Source organism: Hylaeus anthracinus, unplaced genomic scaffold (genome assembly GCF_026225885.1).
Source record: "Hylaeus anthracinus isolate JK02 unplaced genomic scaffold, UHH_iyHylAnth1.0_haploid 11989, whole genome shotgun sequence".
In the NCBI taxonomy this organism is placed as follows: domain Eukaryota; kingdom Metazoa; phylum Arthropoda; class Insecta; order Hymenoptera; family Colletidae; genus Hylaeus; species Hylaeus anthracinus.
Window position 1 is genome coordinate 12740634 of NW_026534337.1, and position 21808 is coordinate 12762441.

Sequence of the window (21808 nt, forward strand, 5' to 3'; positions counted from 1 at the left end):
GGCAGCATTATCTTATAGACAAAAAGACGTCTGATGAAAGTTTATATCGCAGAGGGTCCCAAAATTAATGTTTCAAAAACTCATACTTATTTGAATACAATATAGCGATGTCCATCAGGTTGGGACGAAGTCTCCAGCTCTTCTTGGAACTGTTCGACCTTGACCCTTGGCGTTGTTCTTGGCGTGGTCCTAAAATTAATATTTAAATATTGTGTCGTTCAAAGGAATCATATACTCAGTGAGTATATAATTCTGTAACTTCTTAAATATAAACAAATTTATAGTAACGATTATTTCCCCCTCTTACAATATTTAAAATACTATCTACACTGTTTTTAATTTACCAACATTAATATTTCTGAATTGACACACATTTGAACAAACGTTTCTCGATTTCCTAACATTACTACAACGATTATTTCCCTGCTAAAATATTAAAAATATTGTTTATACGGTTTCTAATTTATCAACGTTAACGTTAGCGAATTTACTATGACTTGCGGAAATGTTTCTTGATTTCCCAGCATTACTACAGCATTATTACCTCGATGCAATATTTAAGATACTACCTATAAAAACTAAACGTAAACATATACGCCATTGTCCCTGAACAAGTCGAGGAAGTATTTGTCCGACGGCAATTGTTATTAGTAGATGTTGATAAAACTGAAAGTGATCATGAGTCACAATCTGACGCGGCTGGACGGCCAGGGGAGGGTAGCAGGTGCTACTATTGTCAGTGCTGGTGGTACTGGTGGTGCTGCTGGTGTTACCATTACTGCAGGGGTAGCCAGCTGGGTATGCCAGCAGGGGAACGGATGTTCCCAGGAGATTATTGATCGTGCAGGTAGATACTTCCACTTGGACTACATAAACGGCATGAAACTGCTAGAACGTAGAGCTGAATTTTTATTTTTCTTCCCCAATAAATCTCCTTATTCCTTTTCGACAAGGGTGTGAAAAATATTCGTGCAATCTAACGAAACACTCCTGCCTGAGAGGGTTAACGAAATACATTCTAGATACATTGAAATGGCACGGAAAAATAATTGAAAATGTGTTGTGTACAGGGTGGTCTACTAGAGGGTTGATTACGCAGCAAGACTGAAATTGAAATATCTGTCGAATTAATTATATTTTGCAGTGAATATTGAGCTGTACCGATTGGTGTAGTAAAAGATATATAATTTCGTTCAAAGAAATGTTTATGATTTTCGTAAGTTCTCTACGCAGCCACTTACAAAGAAATTAATAACTTAGTATGCGCTCCATTTGAAACCATTCAACTCTGTCTAAGTCATTTTTTGCTATTCGTGATAATATTTACGTAAATTGAGATGATAATATCTGGTTGGAGTGATCGATGAACCTAAACGTTAAAATTCTCTACCATGATTCCAGGAAAAGAGGGTTGGCCGAATATTTAGATGACGCCCACGCGATGGCTGCTGCGTAGAGGGTGATGCCGCGTCTGCGTTTTCGCGCGTATTTCGTCAGGGGGATTTTCCCTTAACGATCCCCAAGGATGCCGACCAATAATATACAGACCTCTGAAATTTAACACGCCATACTCGACATCGTCGAATAGCTGCGCTTCTTTTCCCTCTCTTACGCGTCGGGATATCCGTCAGTGACGGCCACTGCTTCCCTGATTCGATCAATGAATGTACCTGTACAAGAACGACTGGGTTATGTATACACCTCCACTTTGCAAATGATTTTTAACTGTCTTTTTAATACATATGTTAGGCTATTTTTATTAATGGAACTATTATTGTACGCTTGCAAGAAAACAAGAATTTTTTTTTTATAAATTTTTATTTCACATAACAAATAATTGTGAAACGTCAATGGTTTTATGTATAATGGTATACGTGCTGAAATAACAAATAAAATTTGTTATGTTTCTTTTTAATAATCTTTTTTTATTAATACAGCCAGTTTGCATATGGTTTTTAATACGAATGTTTGCTATTTGTTAAGGAGCTATTATTTTGAACTTTGATTATTTAAAAATATGCCTGAATATAGATGAATAATTACGATTCTTTTGTGGACGATAGCGACGAAACTATATTTTAATAATCTGTTTGATTTGTTGCTTTCTGACGATCCAACGTTAAGTTATCGTATCAATTATAGAAAAAAAGGATTTTCACGTGGCTATACTGATGAATAAAATTTGTTAAAATGTAAACGAGGGTACGATAATAGACCCTTAATAGAAGTGTAATGAAAAATAGAAATGGTCTGTTTAATTGTTACCAGCATTAAAAAGAAGTATTAAAATCTATATATGTATCTTTTACTATTTATTATAGCGATTAAGAGATAATTGATCTATTTTATTTTTTTATTCTTCCCTGCTGTTAGGTGAAAGAAAGGTATACTAGTCTGGGAACTATACGGTTCACTCTATTTGCAAATTAATAGGTTTATAGTCCGAACTGTAGTTTGGAAAAAGAGTTTAATCGATCTCACTAAAAATTCACAAGATAGTTCATGGCATTCGAAGTGGACTGAATTTCTTGTCGTCGTTTCTTACGCGGTGGAAAAATTAATGAATCTAAACCCCTCTTAATGATACGGGCAAAAGAATCACATAGCACGTTCAAATTGAAACGTTTCGATATATCATATCCCATCGCAATCATGAACAACTATAAGCCACTAAATTCTCTTATCTTTAATTTCAACAAATATCCTCCCCAAAACAAAATCTTCGTTTTGTCACTATAATTACCTCTCATCGACCAGTCCAACTCGGGTGCTTTTCGATAACAATTCCAATATTTCCATTTAGACGCGAACACATTTCAATTAAGATCTCGCAGTAATTATTTAGCATACTCGCGAGCTACTTCTCGGAGTATGCGAGTTCGACGCGAATTATTTGCTCCGAAAAGGTGCCAAATCTGAATAACCGAATTGTGTCTCGATGGTGTCTGCAGGTTCGGACCCCAACTAAAATATGATATTGGGTCGAGGGGGGCGGTGACTTAATGAGCGAATCAGAGCCACTTGACCAGGTGAATTCTTCTCGTGGGGATTCTATCGAGGCTGCAACTCCCGCCCATCTAGTCACGCGAGGGGGTGCCGAACCCTGACGTGTAAGGTCACAGGGAAGTCGGGCCCAGAGGGTTGCGCATCTGGAACGGTCGATTCCGAGCGTCGCGCTGTCGGGGGGTTTATGATACGGCAATCACTATTCCGCCCAAACAGGGCCGTCTTAATATATGTGGCCACTTTGGGCACTTGTCCGAGGGGCCCACAGACCAAGGGGCCCCATGTTAATCTGCGCTACGATCCCTGCAACATCCAGGGGAGGTATATCTCCTTAACTCGGCCGAATACAATAGAGTTACAGGGAGGAACGCAGAAGTTCTCCTATCATTTCATCGTTTACGACCACTCTACCGATAGTAAACCAATCTTTTATAAGAAATATGTTAATTTACATTCAGATAAACCTTTACCCTTGAAATATATAAGTCTTATATTCACGTATGTACAGTAAGTTTTTTAATTCTGTACATTTATTCAACCATTAAAACCATCAAAACCAGGGTAACGTATCTATTTGCCAGGGCCTGTACATCAGACAATTATCGACTTCTAAACATTATATGTATGTTATTGTAAGGTCTGAAAGGAAACAGAATTTTTATTATTCCGTTTATCTAATGGTATCAATCGGCAGGAAAGTCAGAGAACGAAAAGCGAGAACGTAGTGCACAAGGGGTGAGTGCACCACGAATAAGAAACACGAGGGCGAATTTTCCCCATGTTTACTGTCCGAGAAATTAAAAGAGGGACTGGAACCGTAGGTTTAAACAGCACGTACGTACATATGGTCCACCTGCAAAAGGGAGCCAACACCTGTCCGGCGCGGCAACCACGACCAATGGTTCACGGCAAGAAACAACATTCAAAGTGGGGGATTATCAGGGTTCCAGCTACCATGTACTACTAGTTTCATTCGAACGATCATGCGGTTTAGACACTTTACGGTGTACGCCAGTGAAAACGTATGTATATACGACAAATCGTGACAGTGTATATCGTCGAGCATTGTGTAAATATATTGAAAAGGAGAAAATTAAATTCACGTCGGAAGCATTGGTCCCCGAAAGGCGTAGAATCGTTGAGTATTAGAGGAATTCGGGGAATTTCATAATCGATGCGCGTGGGGGAGGTTTCGGGATCACTTTTTAGTGTGTTTATTTCCATCAGCAAGTATTCTTTTGTTACTGAATATACTCGAAACAAAAAAGTTACACTTTCCTCGAAAACATTGACCACCAAAAAAAAGGTTTCGACTCGAGTTTCAACCCTAAATCTACCGACATTTTATTTGCACCTATTTTAAAGACACCCTTTACAATTGAACGCATAAATGTGTTTCACTTGTTACCTAATTTAATAATCCACGAAACAATTGTAGGGTATTTTATATATTTTATATAAGAAGACGTGATAGGTTTAGTGTTAAATAAATTCGACCGATACGCGAGTGAATCCTTCATTTCAATTTTTATTGTATTTATTTCCACCATTGAGCATTCTTTTTATTATTACCTACACTATTCGACAATTAATCGAACATTCTCCAAAACTTTAGCAATCGTTTCCTAAGGACTCGATTACGATACCTTCCTTCGTGTGATTCACGATATTGTACATCGACTTTAGAACTTGGACTTTACATACGCGGAGTGTTGAAATTCGATGCAGAAATTTTTTTTATCGATCAATGAGACCAAGTCTGGGAAAAAATTCCACTAACTTTTACACGCGTTGTAAACCTCCGTTAAACGTCACTTCCATTTTTTCTTCATTAAAATGAATTTAAATTGAACTTCAAAAACCGTTTTATTTCTGTGAATTATTTCTTTTGGAATAGCGAACATTATAAGCAAAACGGTACAAGCATGATTTCATTTGTGTTTCACAAAGCTTTCGACCCGATGGTAACAATCGATAGTGTCTATCAAATAATAATAATAGAGAATTATTAGATATGATCAAAGTACATACACGTAATTGCGTAAGCCACCGAGGAGAAACTGAATTGTAAGGTTGATAGTTTTGGAAATATAAATAAAGAAATGTTTGTATGTACTAACTAAACAATTTTATATTTTCATGAAGTAACGTCGTGCAAACATTTGTAATAGACGCAAAAGCTGTGTATCTTTATCGTCCATTTATCGCCGCACCGGCCATCATAATAGTCTACCTGCATCGTACATCTTTTTTGCGTTGTTTCTGCCATTTACAACTACTCCCAACATTTTACGTTTAACAGTTACGTTTATATAGATTGAATGAATTTTTGTATTAAAACAAGTGGGATCATCTATTAAAATCGATATACTGATACAATATTGCTTTGAGTACATTCGATTGGAGAAAGAAAAGAAAAATCTATTTAAAATTCGTCTCTCAAGAGGTTAAAATGTTTTATTGTTCTTGGAAAGGCAGTAAACGCGACGCAATTTGCGTATTTAAAAGGTCACGACACCTTTAAGGGTTAAGCTAGGTTTTCGCGAAGGAAGTTTCACTAACGTGATGCTTGGTAGCTTGTCTTTTTTACGCGTAACAGTGCGTCGCGCGGGTTGCTTCATATTTCGTTGTTTCTCTGCAGGTTTTTTCCACGTGTTGCGTATTTATGTGATGAGAAATAACGAAAATGAAGGGAGAGGTGATTGACATCGAGATACCAACGGATTGCGATTCGTCAGTAATCAGGGAGAATATGCACAGCGAGGACTACGGTGTCGAAGCGGAATTGACGAGTCTTACGTGGTTGCAATCGCTCGATATTACGAGTGCTTCTAATTTACCAACGCCACCCTGTTCTCCATCACCGCCCCCTGTGACCAGACAAGCGAGGAAAAAACTATCGCCTCTAATTAAGGCAGAATTAGGTAACGATTATCCATTCGCGAGTGTTTCGTAGCTTTGTCAATGTTAAATATATTACAGTTAATTTTGTTTCCTTAATTTTCACCGTTGAAGATTTTCAGAATTCGTTTATTAAGGGAGAAGTTAGCTTAAACGCGCGAAACATCATTATTTTATTTAAAAAAATCTATTACGGCTCAAACTAATTTTCAATGTAACTTTTGTTCGCAAAGATCTAGCTGAAAATGCTGAGAAGTATCGGAGCGATCCCGACGCAAAACCACCATTCTCCTACGCTACGATCATATGTTTGGCGATGCGTGCGAACAACAATAAAGTATCCCTCTCGAACATCTACGCATGGATTCGAGAGAACTTTCTATTTTACAAGTACGCCGATCCGGCATGGCAGGTACGATGCTTTAAGTAATAATATTCCGGTATCTACAATGCTAGATTAAAAAATTATTAGGGTAAATTAGACGCAATCCGCCAGTTGCTCTGCAATTCTGGTTGTCAGCTATCAGGAGCATCTTCCTCGCGCCTAATAGCAGGCAACCAGTTATACCTACACACCTTTAACAATAACTCTTCGTCGATCACGCGTGTCTAATCAATAATCGCTAACTCAAAAGAACGTTACTTTCGAATAGAACTCTATCCGCCACAATCTATCATTGAACAAGTGTTTCGTGAAGCTGCCACGCTCGAAGGACGAACCAGGAAAGGGTGGTTTCTGGAAGTTAGATTTAGAAAGAATGGAAGAAGGCAGGAAATCAAAACGACGCGCGACGATATCTCAACGAATCCGTGGATCGAAGAAGCAAACCCCGGTGACGACGATGATAATAAACAATGGACAAAATAATTGTGCGCCAGCGATCAGCTGTTTATCGACGCTCTACGAGACTCCGCCTAGCAGCGTATCGCCTCCAATTTCAGACTGTCTTTCAGAAATTCCCGATTCCACGCAAGTTAGTTTAAGCGAAGACGATCTAACCGGTTTGCTAATCGCCACCGCGGGCTGGGACGAGAATCAGCTGGATCTCCTAGACTCCCTACTTGATACTCTTTAAAATTAATCGATTCTTTTTTCTTTTTTTACATGAGCTCAGAAAATATTTTTTAACGAAAATACCAAGTATTGATATCGAATTGGTATAGTCTCGTAGTTTACGCGTTTTCGATCACCGTCGTGAACGTAAGACGGATTTAAGTACATATGTACTCGTGTGACCTTTGTATTTGTATGCAGTCTGAGATTTCGATGTTACACAATTGAGAGAGTTATCGATTAATCGGACATGGGCAAATTTTAATTGAAATGAAAGTGAGAAGCAACAAAAGTATTCGCGATAATTTCTTTTGGTATGAAAGTAATAGCTATTTCAAGTAATGAATTATTCCGTTATTTTTTCATTTCGAATTTGACAAAAAACTCGAAGTAACGTTCGTTAAATAGTTTAACTAATTTTGAAAAACAGTAAAGATTTATTTGATAATATATATTATTATTTATTTTATTTGAAATAGTATAATTCCGAGAGTGCCCAGGTCTGCAATTAATGGACACAAAGTACACAATTTATTCTGATCGCTGCAAATTGTGATTTTGCGTAAACGAAACAAAAAGTACATACGTATACAAGTACTTCTATCTAGTTTGTAAAATTAACGATTTGTTAAATATTGCATTACCTAAGTTGAGAATTAATGGGGATAATATATCGTCGATATATACCGATTGATTAGCGTTTATATACTTATTTGCTTCGAAACACCAATCTATTATGAATTACGTATACATGTGTAATATATTATGATAGAATAGAATTTGAATTTTACACAGTGAATTATTAATATTATCAAGCATGTATATTTGTATTCACAATAAAATAATTATGACAAGATAACAGAACAAATATACATACTGTATTTTAGTTATCCAGACACGAGTGATAGAATTATACTTTTGCATTGAGTTTCAGTTAGTTGAACTGTAATGCCAACACGATTGGCAATACTAATGTACGTGTCCGTCTTTTGAGCTGCGCATGTTTATCAATGAATGCGTTTAATCTGAGAATAAAACTAGAAACAACGAATATATTTAATCAATAGTGAGAACTTTACGTCTAAGCAGTTCGTACAGAAGTACACCATTTCTAACGGGCATGCGCGAAAATATCATTCTACATCATTCTGGGTGCGCATGCGTTTTCTAAGGATTTGATTTCGTTTTACAGGAATCGACAGCGTGAACTGAAATACCGACCCTGTAAAAGAATCAATGATTTCACAGCGACCTCTTCATTTAAATACAACCATCGTATGTGCATGTACCATATGTGGGAAACATGTCAAGAAATGGAAGTTTCTTACATGATTGAGTATTGATAAATACAGTATTATCAAGGTATTCCTGTATTACCAACCAGTATCATGGTAATTTCCCCTAAAGGAAACAATAATTACTTTTTTGAATATACAATACTTATTACATGTTCGTTTAAGTGAAAGTTTAGAATAAGTCTAAACTTTTATTTTCCTCCCTACAATACACGAATTTCACAGAATATACGAAGCAAGTGGGTATCGAACGAAAGAGGACATATGGGCTTTAAAGAACGAACAGATAGAAAGTTACATTTTTTATACAGAATTCAATAAAACAAATGCGTTGTTGAAAATGAAAAGTGCATTAAATTTAATTACGTTGAAAAATCTTTCAAAGAGATGTAATATTATTCGTTAAAATCAACTGAAATCATTGCTGAAAATACATTTCATTGAAAATGAGATTTCTGTTTCACGGTTTTATCTGCGATACAATGGTCGAAACTATAGATTCGCCGAGATAACGTAGCGATGCACCAGATCAGAATTTTTCCAATTTTTGTATGCGTGCTGAATCAAGCACTTTTTATTGCGACTTTTATCGGATTTCTCTCTCGATTTAACGGCAACCGTAGCACGAACGAATCGAAAACCGAGAGGAAACCGAAATATCGTAGTCTTTGTTTCGACTGGGTTTCGTGCTCATGTATATTTTGAAGCTTTGGAACGAGTAATGGGGCTGTCAATCAAGAAAACTTCGGTGGAAATGTTGGAAACAGCATTTCTATCTACGTTAATTAATAAATCCTATTTACGATTTTCTAACACGAGAACATCTACCGTTTATTCGAAATTCTAGTTTTGTTTAATTGCAATTCGTACTTTCGTTACCAGTCGAAACGCGATATGATTGTTCGATAACGTATAAGCTTTCATTCGCTAATGGCTTGCACCAGAAATTTTAACGATGACAATTTGCGTTATATAGGCCTCCAAATGTGCGGCGTTACTTAATTTTATTTAGTTTTTTCACTCTGAGAACTGTTAAATATTCAAATAAAAAAATCCACTAACCGTTAGCGTCAAAGAAAAAAAAATCAAGTCTCTTATTTTCAGAACACGACGACGACAGGAACGATAACAAAGATACACGATAACAAATAAACGTGATAAAAACACACGAAAACCTATCACGAGCTATTTTGATGGATCGCCGAGAGAAATTGATGGAAGGTTTGCTGAAATCCACGGAAGGGAGCTTGCAGAATTTCGAATCAAAGATCCAAAGCGGAGAAAGATACCGAACTCAGAGTAGCTTCAAAATAATTCCTACGATACCCGAGGACCAGTTCGCAAATGATCGGTAACGATCAGTAAAAAGATCAGTTACATAAAAATATTTCGAAAGTGTCCTATGTACTTCGACGTAAATCGGTCCATTTGGCAATCGAAGCGTCGTCCTTTGACGGATCGTTTGGCACGATTGGCGATCGAGTCGATCAGGTGAAGAGCGAGAAAGGCCGTCAAGGGTAAGTTTAAAGGGGTGGCTGAGGGAAGATAGAACGGGAGGGCGTGCAGTTTGAAACGAACGTCTGTCTCCGGGGGGTTACAGGTGGTTGCTCCTGGAAGAAAGAGCCGAGAGAAAGGAACACGTCGCAGGAGGCTGAATGAATTGGAAAGACAAAAAATAAGGCGGAGGCCCCACATGACCACACACACAATTTGATTACTGAGCTTTGCCTTGAATAGGCACAACCCTGCTCATAAATATGTGGACACTTACTATTTTCAATGAACATTCAAGATACGCTGTATTATACTTTACAGTTTTACATTCCTTGGCAGATTCTGTTGAACATTTATAAACGAATTATTTCTCGAAAGCGTACGAAACCGTAAAGTGTGAAACAAAGATCGCACTAAAAGCAACGAGTAAGATCCTTTTGCGAAAGGTCGAAAACCTTAAAGGAGGTTAAAGTCTTGCCCAGAAAGCAGAAATGAAACCACCATCAACACTAGCCCACGGAAAATAAAATAAAGATTTATCGTTCGAAAACGTAGCAAGCGTGAAATATTAAGCTGACCGCACGATCAAAATAGCTGGAAGAGTATTCTATCGAAGAATCAATAAATTAAATATATGATAAAGCTTTTCGAAGAATATATCGTATTAAGGGAGTATTTCAATCTACAATCTAAAAAAAAAAATCAATTAAACAATGCAAAGATATACGTATATGAATAAAACTACAACAACTTTTAAGACTTACGCATTTAAAAAAACAAAAAAAAATTGTAAAGAATACCTCAAAAATCAACGCTGCAGACTATAAAACCCCTTCTAAATAGAAGATTGTGATAAAAACAGACTCCTCTTTCATCCCCGCTCCGCCCCGAGAAAACCGAGAAACGTTCGCGCTTTCCACGGATCCCCGAACCGGAAACCCAGTCCTCGAAACCCGATTCTTTCGGAAAAATTAATTAACGAACCCCGCGCGAGCGACATCGAAAAAGAAAAAAAAAAAAAAAAAATTCCTCAGCCGTCAGAGTTCGAAACGAAGATTCCATGAGCGCGTGGCACGGCCACGAAGCAAAATTAAAACCGCCAGGTCGACCTACCACCGAATCCCTAACCGTGTGCTGGACGAGATCCCGAAATGCCAGAGCTTAACCGCGCGCGCCACCCCGTAGATAAGAGCAGCGCTCGATGGTGGGGTAGCGCGAGAGCGAACCGTCGGAGGGGCGAGCTTTTGCAAGCTCGTGGCGCCACTTAGGGGTAGAAATCCCCTCTATTTCCACGTCGGTAGCAAGGAGGAAGAGGGAGGGTTAGAGGGATGTGCAAGCAAGCCTCGATTCTAGGCTTCGCAGTCAGTCGTGCGAGGAGCGAGACTCGCGAGGGTCGAAGGCTCGTCGCGACCCCGTGCTGGTCATCCTTCCCGGCGGACTGTTCCCTCGGGACAGGCTCCACCTGTTTATATCAATCCGTCGCGAGCGTAACGAGCGATAAAAGAAAATGTGGCCAGCCCTGCTGCTCGCGGAGGGGAACCCAGGATCGAACGACGGACCGTGCACGAGATAATCGGCGTGAAAGGGGTGGAAACGCGTGCCGGTACCCCTGGCCCAGTGATTTCGCCGTGATTACCAGCTTAATTGATCAGGTGCGATATTGGTATTATCATCTACTTAACCGCGATTATTCGGATATACAGTGGCCGCTGCGGACGTCGCGATTTCACGTTTCTCGGGGGGGTTTGATCTGTTATGTTTGTATGTGTGCGACCATGGTCCATTGGTCTCTTTGGTTCCTATGTCGGTTTGAACGACCTGCGCTTAACCGCGATATTCGGATGTACCGTTGGTCATTAGGGACAGAGAGTATTGGTCTTTTCGCCCGCCTTGGCTTGGGTACAATTTGGCACCTCTTTTCGTAACCGTGGCCTCTTTTCCTGTGTCTGTGTTCCTTCCTGCGCCAGTTTGCCTCTTTCTCTGGTATTTAATAGCGATGTGTATAGTTCCTTGTGGCCCCTGGTGCGGACATCACTAGTGCTCTAATTATGTTTTTGTCTTCAAGTTCGGTTTGTTACGTTTTGCTGTATCTGTGCCCTCCTTTTCTTCGTCGTTCCGCGTTAGTTTGTCTCATGCCCTTGTACCGGAACCACAGTACCCCACAGTACCCATGTGTACTTCCATGACCGCTTGCGAAATGCATCAGTGATGTCTTCATCTCAGATTTCAATTTGGTACCTATTCCTTTATCTAGGACCTCATTTTCCAATGTTTGATCGAAAGGTGATCTATGTATTAATATTAACATTGATTAATTATTGGGCCATCGTGCTATTTTTCAAAAAAAGGAAGGCAAAACCTCCAGACGTGTCGATCTGTCGACTACTTGGACGAAATATCCACTGTACCCCAATAAATCTCCAAAATCCCATGCATCTTATCCTTTCTATGGCCCGGTGCAGACATCACGAGTGCACCAATCGCGTCTTCGTCCCAAAATTAAATTTCTTACCAATCCATTATATCAATAGCCTTCTATTCTCTGCCTTTTACAACATTTCATCTCTTGTTCTCCAACATAACCGCAATATCCATATATACACCGCCTATGACCCCTGGTGCAGACATCACCAGTACCTCAATCATGTCAACTCCAACTACCTCGATGTCTCAAATTTTGATTTGTTACCCCTTGCTGCATCTGTAACGATATACGATATATACAGCTTTCGATGACCCCTGGCGTAGACATTACCAAGTCCCCTCATTTAGCTTTGTGTCTGTTTGCCACCACTTTTTCGTATCGATGGCCTCTTTTTCTGTGTCTTTCTCACGTCTACGGATCTCGTTCCCTTGTCTTCCTCTCTTCATCAGCCTGGCCATCCCCGTTCTTCCGGCCTCTCGGCTGATTAACCGTGAAATGGGGTGATTACGGGACGCGACGCGACACGCGCACGTACGTAAATGCGCACAATGTAACGGGATGGAAAAGGGGGTGCGACGTGACCTCGTGGCGAATATTCTTCTTTTCGTGCGCGAGTCGGTCGGTAAGAGCGCCTCGACGAGGCCTGGCTGGTTCTCGAACGCCGCTGAGGCTTTCTTTGGAATAATTGATAAAGGAAGCGACCCACAGCGATTTATTCGCGGAGACTACTCGATTTAAAAAGGTTCTGTTTTTGGTATTTTCGAATACCATGTAAGAAAATAAGGTGTCTTTTTATTTATTGAAGAAGCTACGGACACGCTCGAGCTTTGAAATTTTTAATAAAAGATAAAGAAGGCAGAACCTTTGTGCAAATTTTACCTTTGTGAACCTTTATTTTTTGTCGGAAATTTCAAATACTAGAGAAGGAAACTTGCATTCGTTGTGATACATTGCATTCTATCATTTTAATTCTATTTTCCATTCCGTGACTAGGGGATGAACTTTCGTTCGACTTTTATTCTCTACTCGAAACTTGTACCTGGCTAAGAATTTTACTCATCTCTGACTGGTTCTCATCATCGAACAGCAAGACGTCTTTCGACGTGTTTTTCGCGGCTTTCTGGATCCCTAAGACGCGATCGTGACTTTTCCCAGCAGCGGAAACGTTCGAGGTCACATGGACGCGAACGCGTTTGTTGTATATTTGCAGACTTTCGAGCGTGACTATGGTTCGTGAAATTTTCATGAAATCTTGAACGTTTACTCAGTGATAGCGGAGAATACTTCGTGAAAGAAGTGGAGATTTCTTGATGAAATATTTAAACGATCGACGCGCAAACTGTATTTCCTTGGATGTTTCTCGCGAAAGTATCGAGTCGCATCTATTATTAACGTCGATAAAAATCGAATCATCGCGCGGGGTAGTTCGTTTTCTTTCGATGTTGCAAAGAATATTTCATGGAAGTACGAAGACTGTTTGCAACAATTCCAGAAAGTGAAGTTCAAGGTATACATTAATAAGGCTAATGTGCATATCGAATCGATTCGGATGAAAGGAGACCACGAGCCGCTACTTGTCGAAGTAATCCTCTGTTATTAGTAGAATTATATATTCGGACAAATTCATATTTTTACAGATTTAATTAATAAATTGAGTTCTTCGATTTCTGACGAATGCAATTGACAATTTGCGTATCGAAAATGCTTAACATCATCAAATACTCTGAATCCCAAAATTAATATCAATTGTAATCAACCCAAGCGAGAATTTCAATGACAGTAGCAACATTCGTCAGATAATATTGTTTTTGAAAGGTACAATGATTTTCAATAGTACTTGATTCACATTACGCCCCTCTACTTAGAGTATTGAACCGTTGTCGCTGATAACCATCTATATGCTATAGTTGATGTAACGCTGAACGCATAAATAAATTAATAGGAACCAATACGTCGCGACACTTTTCCATAAATCACATTATTATCATTTCTATTGAAGGAACAATACAAAAATAATTTTTGTTTAGACTCTTTAAATAAAATAATAATATGAGAGATAATTACTTATGATTTTCACCTGTTCAAGATGGTTTCTTCCCTTAATGACAATATAACGGGGGCGTGCAAATAGCAAATATTTCCCAGAAGGCGACATTAAACCGATGTTCATTCGCTATGTGACGAAATGGTGCTGAGAACGTCGTCTCGTTAATTGCGCGTTACTTTCGCGTGGCGGAGTCATTAGGGAAGTTTGTCGCGACGGATGATCGCGTCTGGATCTTTTCTGCCCACCGCGCTCCCGTTCCAAACCTTCTCCAGATTTCTTCCATCTCGTAGTTTCATTTCCATCTTGGCACCGTTCGAGGATCACCTCTATCTCGATCAATGAACTTGGAAAACCGAGAGCCGAAAGGTAAGCACACGTCTTGTGGAATAGTGGAGTTTACCGCTCGACGAAAAGATGGGATCGATATTCAAGAGAGAGAGAGAGAGAGAGAGAGAAAACAAAAAAAGAGAAAAGAGGGAACGCACGCGAAAATTTCTGACCTTAAAGCAAGCAAGACGCGATGTTGCCTAATTACGACGCGGCGTGAGATATAACCCGTGCTTAATTTTTTAAATTAATTGCCTTCACGCGCCCCGCAAAGCACGGCTACCGCGCCTCCTACTTATTAGCATTCTGCAGTCCTCTTTCGCGATCTTGACGTTACTTGAGGAAGCACAATTGGAACCTGGATGGTGCTGGGATATTTGGCTGCGTATGCTGTGATAATTAATTTCATGATGCGAGGGGGGCTTACAGATTATTTAAACCGAATTCGATGGTTGCTTGGTGCAGGATTAATGTTATTGCAATAGGTGGTTGTACATTATGGTGCAGGGAAGCTTCTGAAATATTCGAATTAAATGTAGAGGTTGGTTCCGTTACACGGAACGTAATAACATTCTTCGAAATAAGGTTCGATTTAAATGCAAAACAACGGGGCACACGTATATATATATATAAAGAGAGAGAGAGAGAGAGAGAGTATTCCATGTACGCTGATTAAATTTCAAACTCGATCGGGCGTGGCATAAAGCCGATTCGTGATTTGAAAACCGGTTTTTGTTTCGCCTGTCTGCCTTGTGTACACTCGTCGGAGGGTAGATCGACGAACGTTTGAGCTCAAGGGTCGTTTGAACTCGATATCTCGTCAGCATGAGTACGTCGCTGTCGAGCCGCGACCTAAATGATTTTAAAAAGAAGAAAATCCGTCTCATCCCCGGGAGAACCGTCGCGTGACGTCTCGCTCAGGCTCGTTCGCATGCAGCTGCGATTCACAAAAGAGGAGAGATGCATGGCTGTTTGGTCGTGTCGCTTGGAAAATTACGGAATATTTACGAAAAATACCGGCCTTGGTCCTGCGCGGATTCGCTATATAATAGAATAAGCTAATTTTTTAAAGTAGAGATCGAAAGTTCTCGTAAAAAGTTCCCGTAAAGAAAACGTGAAAATAAATCACATGAAATTTTTAATATTTTTCATGTTTTTAGCAAAAATTTAAAAGCGTGAGTGGATTTTAATAGCAACATTCGTTCATCAATAGATTACTTTTACTTTTAAGACCCAACTCCTGCCGAGGTGAATTAACCCCTAGCACTGACCCCGACGCGACATAGCTCTGCTTCATCGACCGCGTGTAAATCCCGCGGATAGATCTGGATCGCTAAGTGGCAAGAAAGTTTGGCATGAAAAATTTTGCCAGCACGCTACTTAACCCCGATGTCCACGTATACATCCAGATGTGCAGGGTGGGAGCAGTTAAAACGCGGTGCAGTAGACTGGGAGCTTATGACGCGCAGCACGTTTTAGGTATGCAACCTTGTACCAGCTGTACTCGTATATACAAAACCCATGTGTGTGTACGTGTTCGCGAAATGGGCGCAGCTGGCTTAACAAAGAGTGTGCGGATAAATATCGTTTGCGCTGCTTTGCGCTTCAGAGGTGGACGTTCCGTCGTAGCAAACGCTACATTTTCCCAAGAATCACAACTTTTCGATTTCCTTCGTCGTTTCACATCCTTACACGATATTTCGCGTAACCATTATGTTCTCGGCCCAATCATCTGTCCGTTTTGATATAATTTGCTATTGTTCTGTGAGTAATGATAATTATTGAAATGGTAAATATTATTGTCTAATTTCTTCCGATGTATCTGAGCTCAGCAAAAGGTATACTACACGACAGGCAATTTGTGTTGTACCAGAGATCGTACTTCTCGAGGATTACGTTGAAAAATACCAGTCTAAAGCTCCCTGTTACGTTTGGACGTAAGATCGATGATTCGACAGAGCGCGTCCTAATTTTTTATTCATAACTTGTACAGCCTGGTATCGATAACGATGCATGTCAGACCTTCATATTAGAGGAACGTAAGTGATAAGGTAATTTCAAGTCACGAATGAAGGACGAGATCATGGTACAGTTAATCGGAAAGATCGATTAACTATGATGTTTTCAAATAAAAATTATCCTCTCAGAAAGGGACAGAATTAATATTTCTATGCTTTTTATTGCCGTCAAAGAATTTTAATATCAATAAGAATTTTCTATTGGGATCTACCGGCTATACAACGAAATATACGATATTTCTTTCACAGAAGCACAAAGATATCCAAGAAAAAATTGAATTTTTACTGTCGACGAGTGATATATAAAATTATCTCACATTGGTAGCGACTAAATAATAGTATAAACAGGACTGATCGTGATCAAGAAAATAGTGTCAAATGTGTCGGGATTAATTTGAGATAAAAAAGGGAAAATGCTCGTCGTAGCGTGTTCGACGGGGTGACGAAAAATTCTAAAAACGCAGTCGCAAATTCGTGATATTGCCGGCACTCCGTTATGGGCGTGCAGGTAAATAAAGCCATCGATATTTTCCGGGGTACACGGAGAATTTAATTCCTGCAAAATACATTTATCCGAGGCGATCCTCACGTATTTTGTTTTTCATTCTTTTCCGAGGGAAGCGAAGAAGGGACGCAGGCGACTGGGGACTGTTAATCAATATAATCCACGATAGTGCTTGCACGTGTAGAAAAATTCACGTGTATTTGCACGCCGCTATTTACACATGTTACTATTTACACGATCGTATTTTACGCGTCGAAATCAAAGACGCGTTTTAGACGCGTAAATCACTTTGAACGTGATTGCGCACATTTAGTTTCATTTTGTTCCTTGACGTTTCTATTGAAACGAACAAAAAAAAAAAAAAAAAAAAAAGAAAAACCAAACGGACAAAACGATTTCAACGTGGAACGACGCAGAAGAACTTGGGATACGTCAAAGCAACATCCATCGTGAAAACAGAAACTGCAAATAACAAGGGTCGCGAAAGAGCGTTCTGTGTCCGCGGGTGGCTAGTATTTCTATACGAGCAATAGAAGTTAAACGTTGCACAATCGTTCCTCCGCTAAAAATCGAAAACCGTGATCTGTTTTTATTTTGTCGCGTTGGTATTCCAGGCACGCGTGGTCCATTGTTGTGTAAACAGTTACATGCACGTGGATACAAAAGATTAAGCATCGATGAGAGCTCGTGGATACACGATTTGTTTTTTAAAAATAGGAAAGAGTGTTCCAGGTAGAAATTGTTTAGTTTCGTGAGAAAGATTGGTTCTAATTTGTTTTTGATATTTACATACCTATGTATCGACCAAAGTATTCTTTCATCTCATTTAAACGAACTTCTTCGTCTACTTTGAACCAACTCTCGTAGAAAAAAACCTCGTCTGGTTTCATAAACGGTGCTTTCGACTCGCATCCCGAGCCAGAAGTAGGTGCTTCGTAAACCAGCGAAAATTAAGCTTATTAGGACACTCTCGTAGGACTCTAATTCTAAGAAGAAGGTAATCTTGTTCAAGCGATAAGGGAACGGAGATAATCCCTGCGTTATGGGGTCAAGATACTAATTTCCAGAAACTCGGGCGTTGCATAGCGTATAATCGAATCCGCTTATCGGTTAAAACGAGGGAAGTCGCGGCAATTGAATCGGGTTATCGTATCGCGCTATGATTTTTAATTCAGCCAGGAAAAGCTATTTTCGCGTGTACGCAACGCTGGCAACCGATGATACAGTGGCCACATAGTAGCCGTGAATGCATCTCCAGTGGATACGGAATATACGGTGGTACATGCATACATGCAACGTTAATGGCCGTCGATTCCATTCGTATGGGAAAGTAGAATGAGGAAACGTCCGATATCGTTGCTGGCCACGGGATCCAGCGTGTCCTAATGCCAGATACGTGGCCTGAATCAGCGGTAGTCTAGAAACGTCTACACTCGATTCTCTTTTTACACGGTTTCGATTTAACGCGACACGGAAAAAGGAGAATTCGTTCTGTTCTTCGGCTAGACTTTTCTGATTCGCTGTTTCGAACTCTAGCCGGCATGTTTGTACGTTGATATTGATTCGTAGATTAAAGTTCCTTTAGTTTCTATGTTTCGGATCGGAGCAAAAGAAATTAAAAGATAGAAGTAAATATTAAACATGGACAGTATTATCTTTAAGAAGTAGAGAAAAGAAAAGGATGGCAGAAGGAGAAGAAGATTTAGGATGAAATATTTGATAAGTTGGAAAAGGGAGAATTAGAATTTATTACACAATTTATATTATTATTTTTTCTTTTCCTCTTATAAGTAGTTCCTTTTCGATTCTTCTACACAATTTTTACAAATTATAGACCAAATCCTCTGTTTCACCATATAAATAATAATTCTCCTGTTCTTCTGCGTAAAAGTAGAATTAAACACAAGTACTATTGAAGTACTTATAAACGTACGTTTCCGCGGGTATAAGCGATATCGAGCCAGCGGTAAACTTGGCCCAGTGATATAGTAACTCGCGTGCCATAGAGTCGCCAAACGGTTGACGGCTGGAAAATCAAGGCTGTTTAAACAGGCATGTTTGAACGACGGGTATTCCAATCCCATTCGCGATATTTATCTTTCAGATCACGGATACCGTTCCGCGAACTTGCTATTTATTTTCAACCCTTGGCGCATCTCCGCGTTTAATGCGATTCATCTCGCACACGCTGATGAAATCGAGGGCATTGTTTGAAGTGTGTCGCGCGCACGCCAGGATTTTTCCCTTTATTTGAGAAGTAACAGATTGTCGGCGACGTCAGATGCTTCAGATTACGCGAATTTAATTCTGGAATAGTCGATATTATTGGCATGGGTCGTTTAATGGAAGCACGTAAATGAAATGGATAGCGAAAGAATTTTAATTTATAAAAGATCGAATTAAAATATATCGCAGAAGTGTTTCAAAATTGACGAATTTTAATGGTTCATTGTATGTTTTCTTGTATATTTAAAGCGTGTATCCATTGGTTCATTTTGCACGATGGTATATTCAATGTATATTTACCATACATGCGTTTCAGTAGATCATTGCATTCTTATTATATTGCTGGATAGAACATAATTGACAAACACTCTTTCGTTATTTCCAGTTGCACTCGATTATTTCTGAGAAGTCGTTAATCAGTCTTGAATTTGGACGATGTATAGAGATAGATAAAGTTAAAACGAATAGCCCATCGAGCAATCGATCGAAGCGAGTGAAACCGAAAGCCACTCATGTGTTCCGACGTGTACATACAGTAACACCTCGTAGCACGAATTCGCGATCGCAGTGAAAATCGATGAAGATTCGGTCGGCGAAGTTTTATTGCGCTCCACTTTGTTTCCCGGGTGTCATAAGGGAAGAACGCGAATAACCAGCTTGCACGAAACTGCCTGGGGCGCCGCTTTCGTGAACTTTCATGAACTTAACGGTATGCGGGGCATTGTTCATCCTGTTTCATGACCCCACCGGGTATTAACCCATTAACATCCCCGGCCTACATTAACTTCGGTTGCCGAGTATAATTGGCATTATATATCCTAGTCTGTTTCATCCGGTCGCTGTATTGGCCAAGCCAAATTTAGTACGCCAATTAACGACCAATTATCACGCTGATAATCTTATACCGCGGGCAAAACGCGGAAACTCACTACAGTTCGTCCGACGAGGCTCGTTCAATGGACTTTCGGTTGATCAAGTACCGCATTCTCGAACGTACGCAGTTTTACGTGTGATTATCGACTAAAAGCACTGTTTTAACGAAGCTGTTGGATGGAACCATTTTTCTTTCTTATTGGCATTTATTCTAATAGACATGCTCTATGTGTCTCAATAAATAAAACACTTATTTGAAAAGAAATAAACTACGTTTAATTCAAGCTTGGTGTATCGATAAATCACCTACAAATTTAAATAATGCGCTCCTTTCCCGGAACTCACAAAATTCAAATTTCGATGGATTGGTACAAATTACGAATGTGACGATATTCGGAATTTTCTCTTGTTTGATACCGTTCCTTCTTCCGCGCGTACCTCCATACATATTAGAACGATGTTTGTCGGTGAGCATAACATAAATCTTCATTTAAATGTGAAACTCCGAGCGGAGACTTCGGCAAATTGAATTGAAATTTTTCCAAATCAACTTCGCCGCCGGCGAAACTAATCTTATATTCAAATCAGTGCCATCGCGGGAATTCCGCGAACTCGATTCCAGAGATCAAATCACATAGTAAACGTGAAAGCCTTCGGTGAGGTACGTACTCGCGTATGCGTGCACTCCACGGTTTCGCGAAATATAAGAATTTCTGAAACAGACGTACGTCGTGGCCGCGGCGTAACGAGAAATCGTTTCTCGTACGTTTCAACGGACCTTTCCGTAGTTGGAATAAATCTGTGCGACGCGATGACAAACTTGAATTTTGTGTGTCAATCTGCTTACCACAAATATTATTTACGGTACGCAGGGACGTGGTAGCCCAGAATCTTTATAGGGTTAATTTGCATACTTTAATATAGTAATCACGCGCGGTCGGTTGACCAGAGAGTGCAACACATCTAGGAATCGAGCCCTTCAACCGTAAAATTAATCTTGTGGCTAAGGGTCAGCGCAAAATGTCAGACTAGAAACCGGAACGTGACCCACGCTCTTTCCTACGTAGTTTCAGGATTCTGTGCATAGTTCCGTGCTATGCTGTCATAAAGAGTGTCTCGGTAGTCGTCTAACCTAGATGGGATCATACCTCGTGCAGAAACAAATTCCAAGTGGAGACTACAATATTTTTTATACGACCTTTCGTTATGGAGAAAAAGAATCTTGAAAATCTATCATGTATGCAGGAAATTGTGCAAGAATCAAAAAATAATAAAGAACAGTGTTTGTTTCGAAACTGTCGGATATTATTCCATAACACGTTACCCTTAAAAGTCGCCTATAGAACTGCTTGAATTTTACAATTAATCAAATTCACAGCCGGTAGGTTTTCAAAAATTTCTTTCTCGACACCAGAGGGACGTACAAAAAATTCTCCTCAACATTTTCTCTTCATTGTTTTATTATTCGTGCGATGCATAGAAACATCCGCCACGACGGGATACCTGTGACCGCGACCGCGAGAAATGTAATGACGTTATCGGCGCGTTGCAGCCAATCCTGAAGCCTCTGTGGCGGTGATTCGGCTCCCTCGATGCGAATTCTATCTGCGAGCGCAGTTTTGCATGCAAAGCAAAAC

General features: G+C 39.7%; 2 protein-coding genes across 3 annotated transcripts in view; both read left to right on the forward strand.

Moving 5' to 3' along the window:
* The first annotated feature begins 3945 nt into the window (after positions 1–3945).
* On the forward strand, positions 3946–7824 carry LOC128888159 (forkhead box protein J1-A-like). 2 transcript variants are annotated; one of them, XM_054144800.1, is made up of 4 exons: positions 3946–4028; positions 5648–5930; positions 6141–6319; positions 6561–7824. In XM_054144800.1, exons 2-4 carry the CDS (start codon positions 5693–5695, stop codon positions 6981–6983), a joined length of 840 nt encoding a protein of 279 aa, XP_054000775.1. In that variant the 5' UTR covers positions 3946–4028; positions 5648–5692; the 3' UTR covers positions 6984–7824. The 2 variants fall into 2 exon arrangements, with proteins under 2 accessions (XP_054000775.1, XP_054000777.1); XM_054144802.1 differs by lacking the exon at positions 3946–4028 and adding an exon at positions 4050–4143.
* A 1337-nt stretch (positions 7825–9161) lies between these two features.
* LOC128888198 (uncharacterized) overlaps positions 9162–21808 on the forward strand; it is a 62240-nt gene continuing 49593 nt past the window's right edge. The window contains exon 1 of the mRNA XM_054144869.1: positions 9162–11402. The gene's annotated coding sequence lies outside the window, so the exon portion shown is untranslated. The remainder of the gene's footprint in view (positions 11403–21808) is intronic.

Excerpts from the sequence above, each read along its gene's own strand:
- LOC128888159 (XM_054144800.1), top strand. The coding sequence starts at position 5,693 with ATGAAGGGAGAGGTGATTGACATCGAGATACCAACGGATTGCGATTCG. Across the intron at positions 5,931-6,140 it reads TCTAATTAAGGCAGAATTAG|ATCTAGCTGAAAATGCTGAG; the intron begins GTAACGATTATC and ends TTGTTCGCAAAG. Across the intron at positions 6,320-6,560 it reads ACGCCGATCCGGCATGGCAG|AACTCTATCCGCCACAATCT; the intron begins GTACGATGCTTT and ends ACTTTCGAATAG.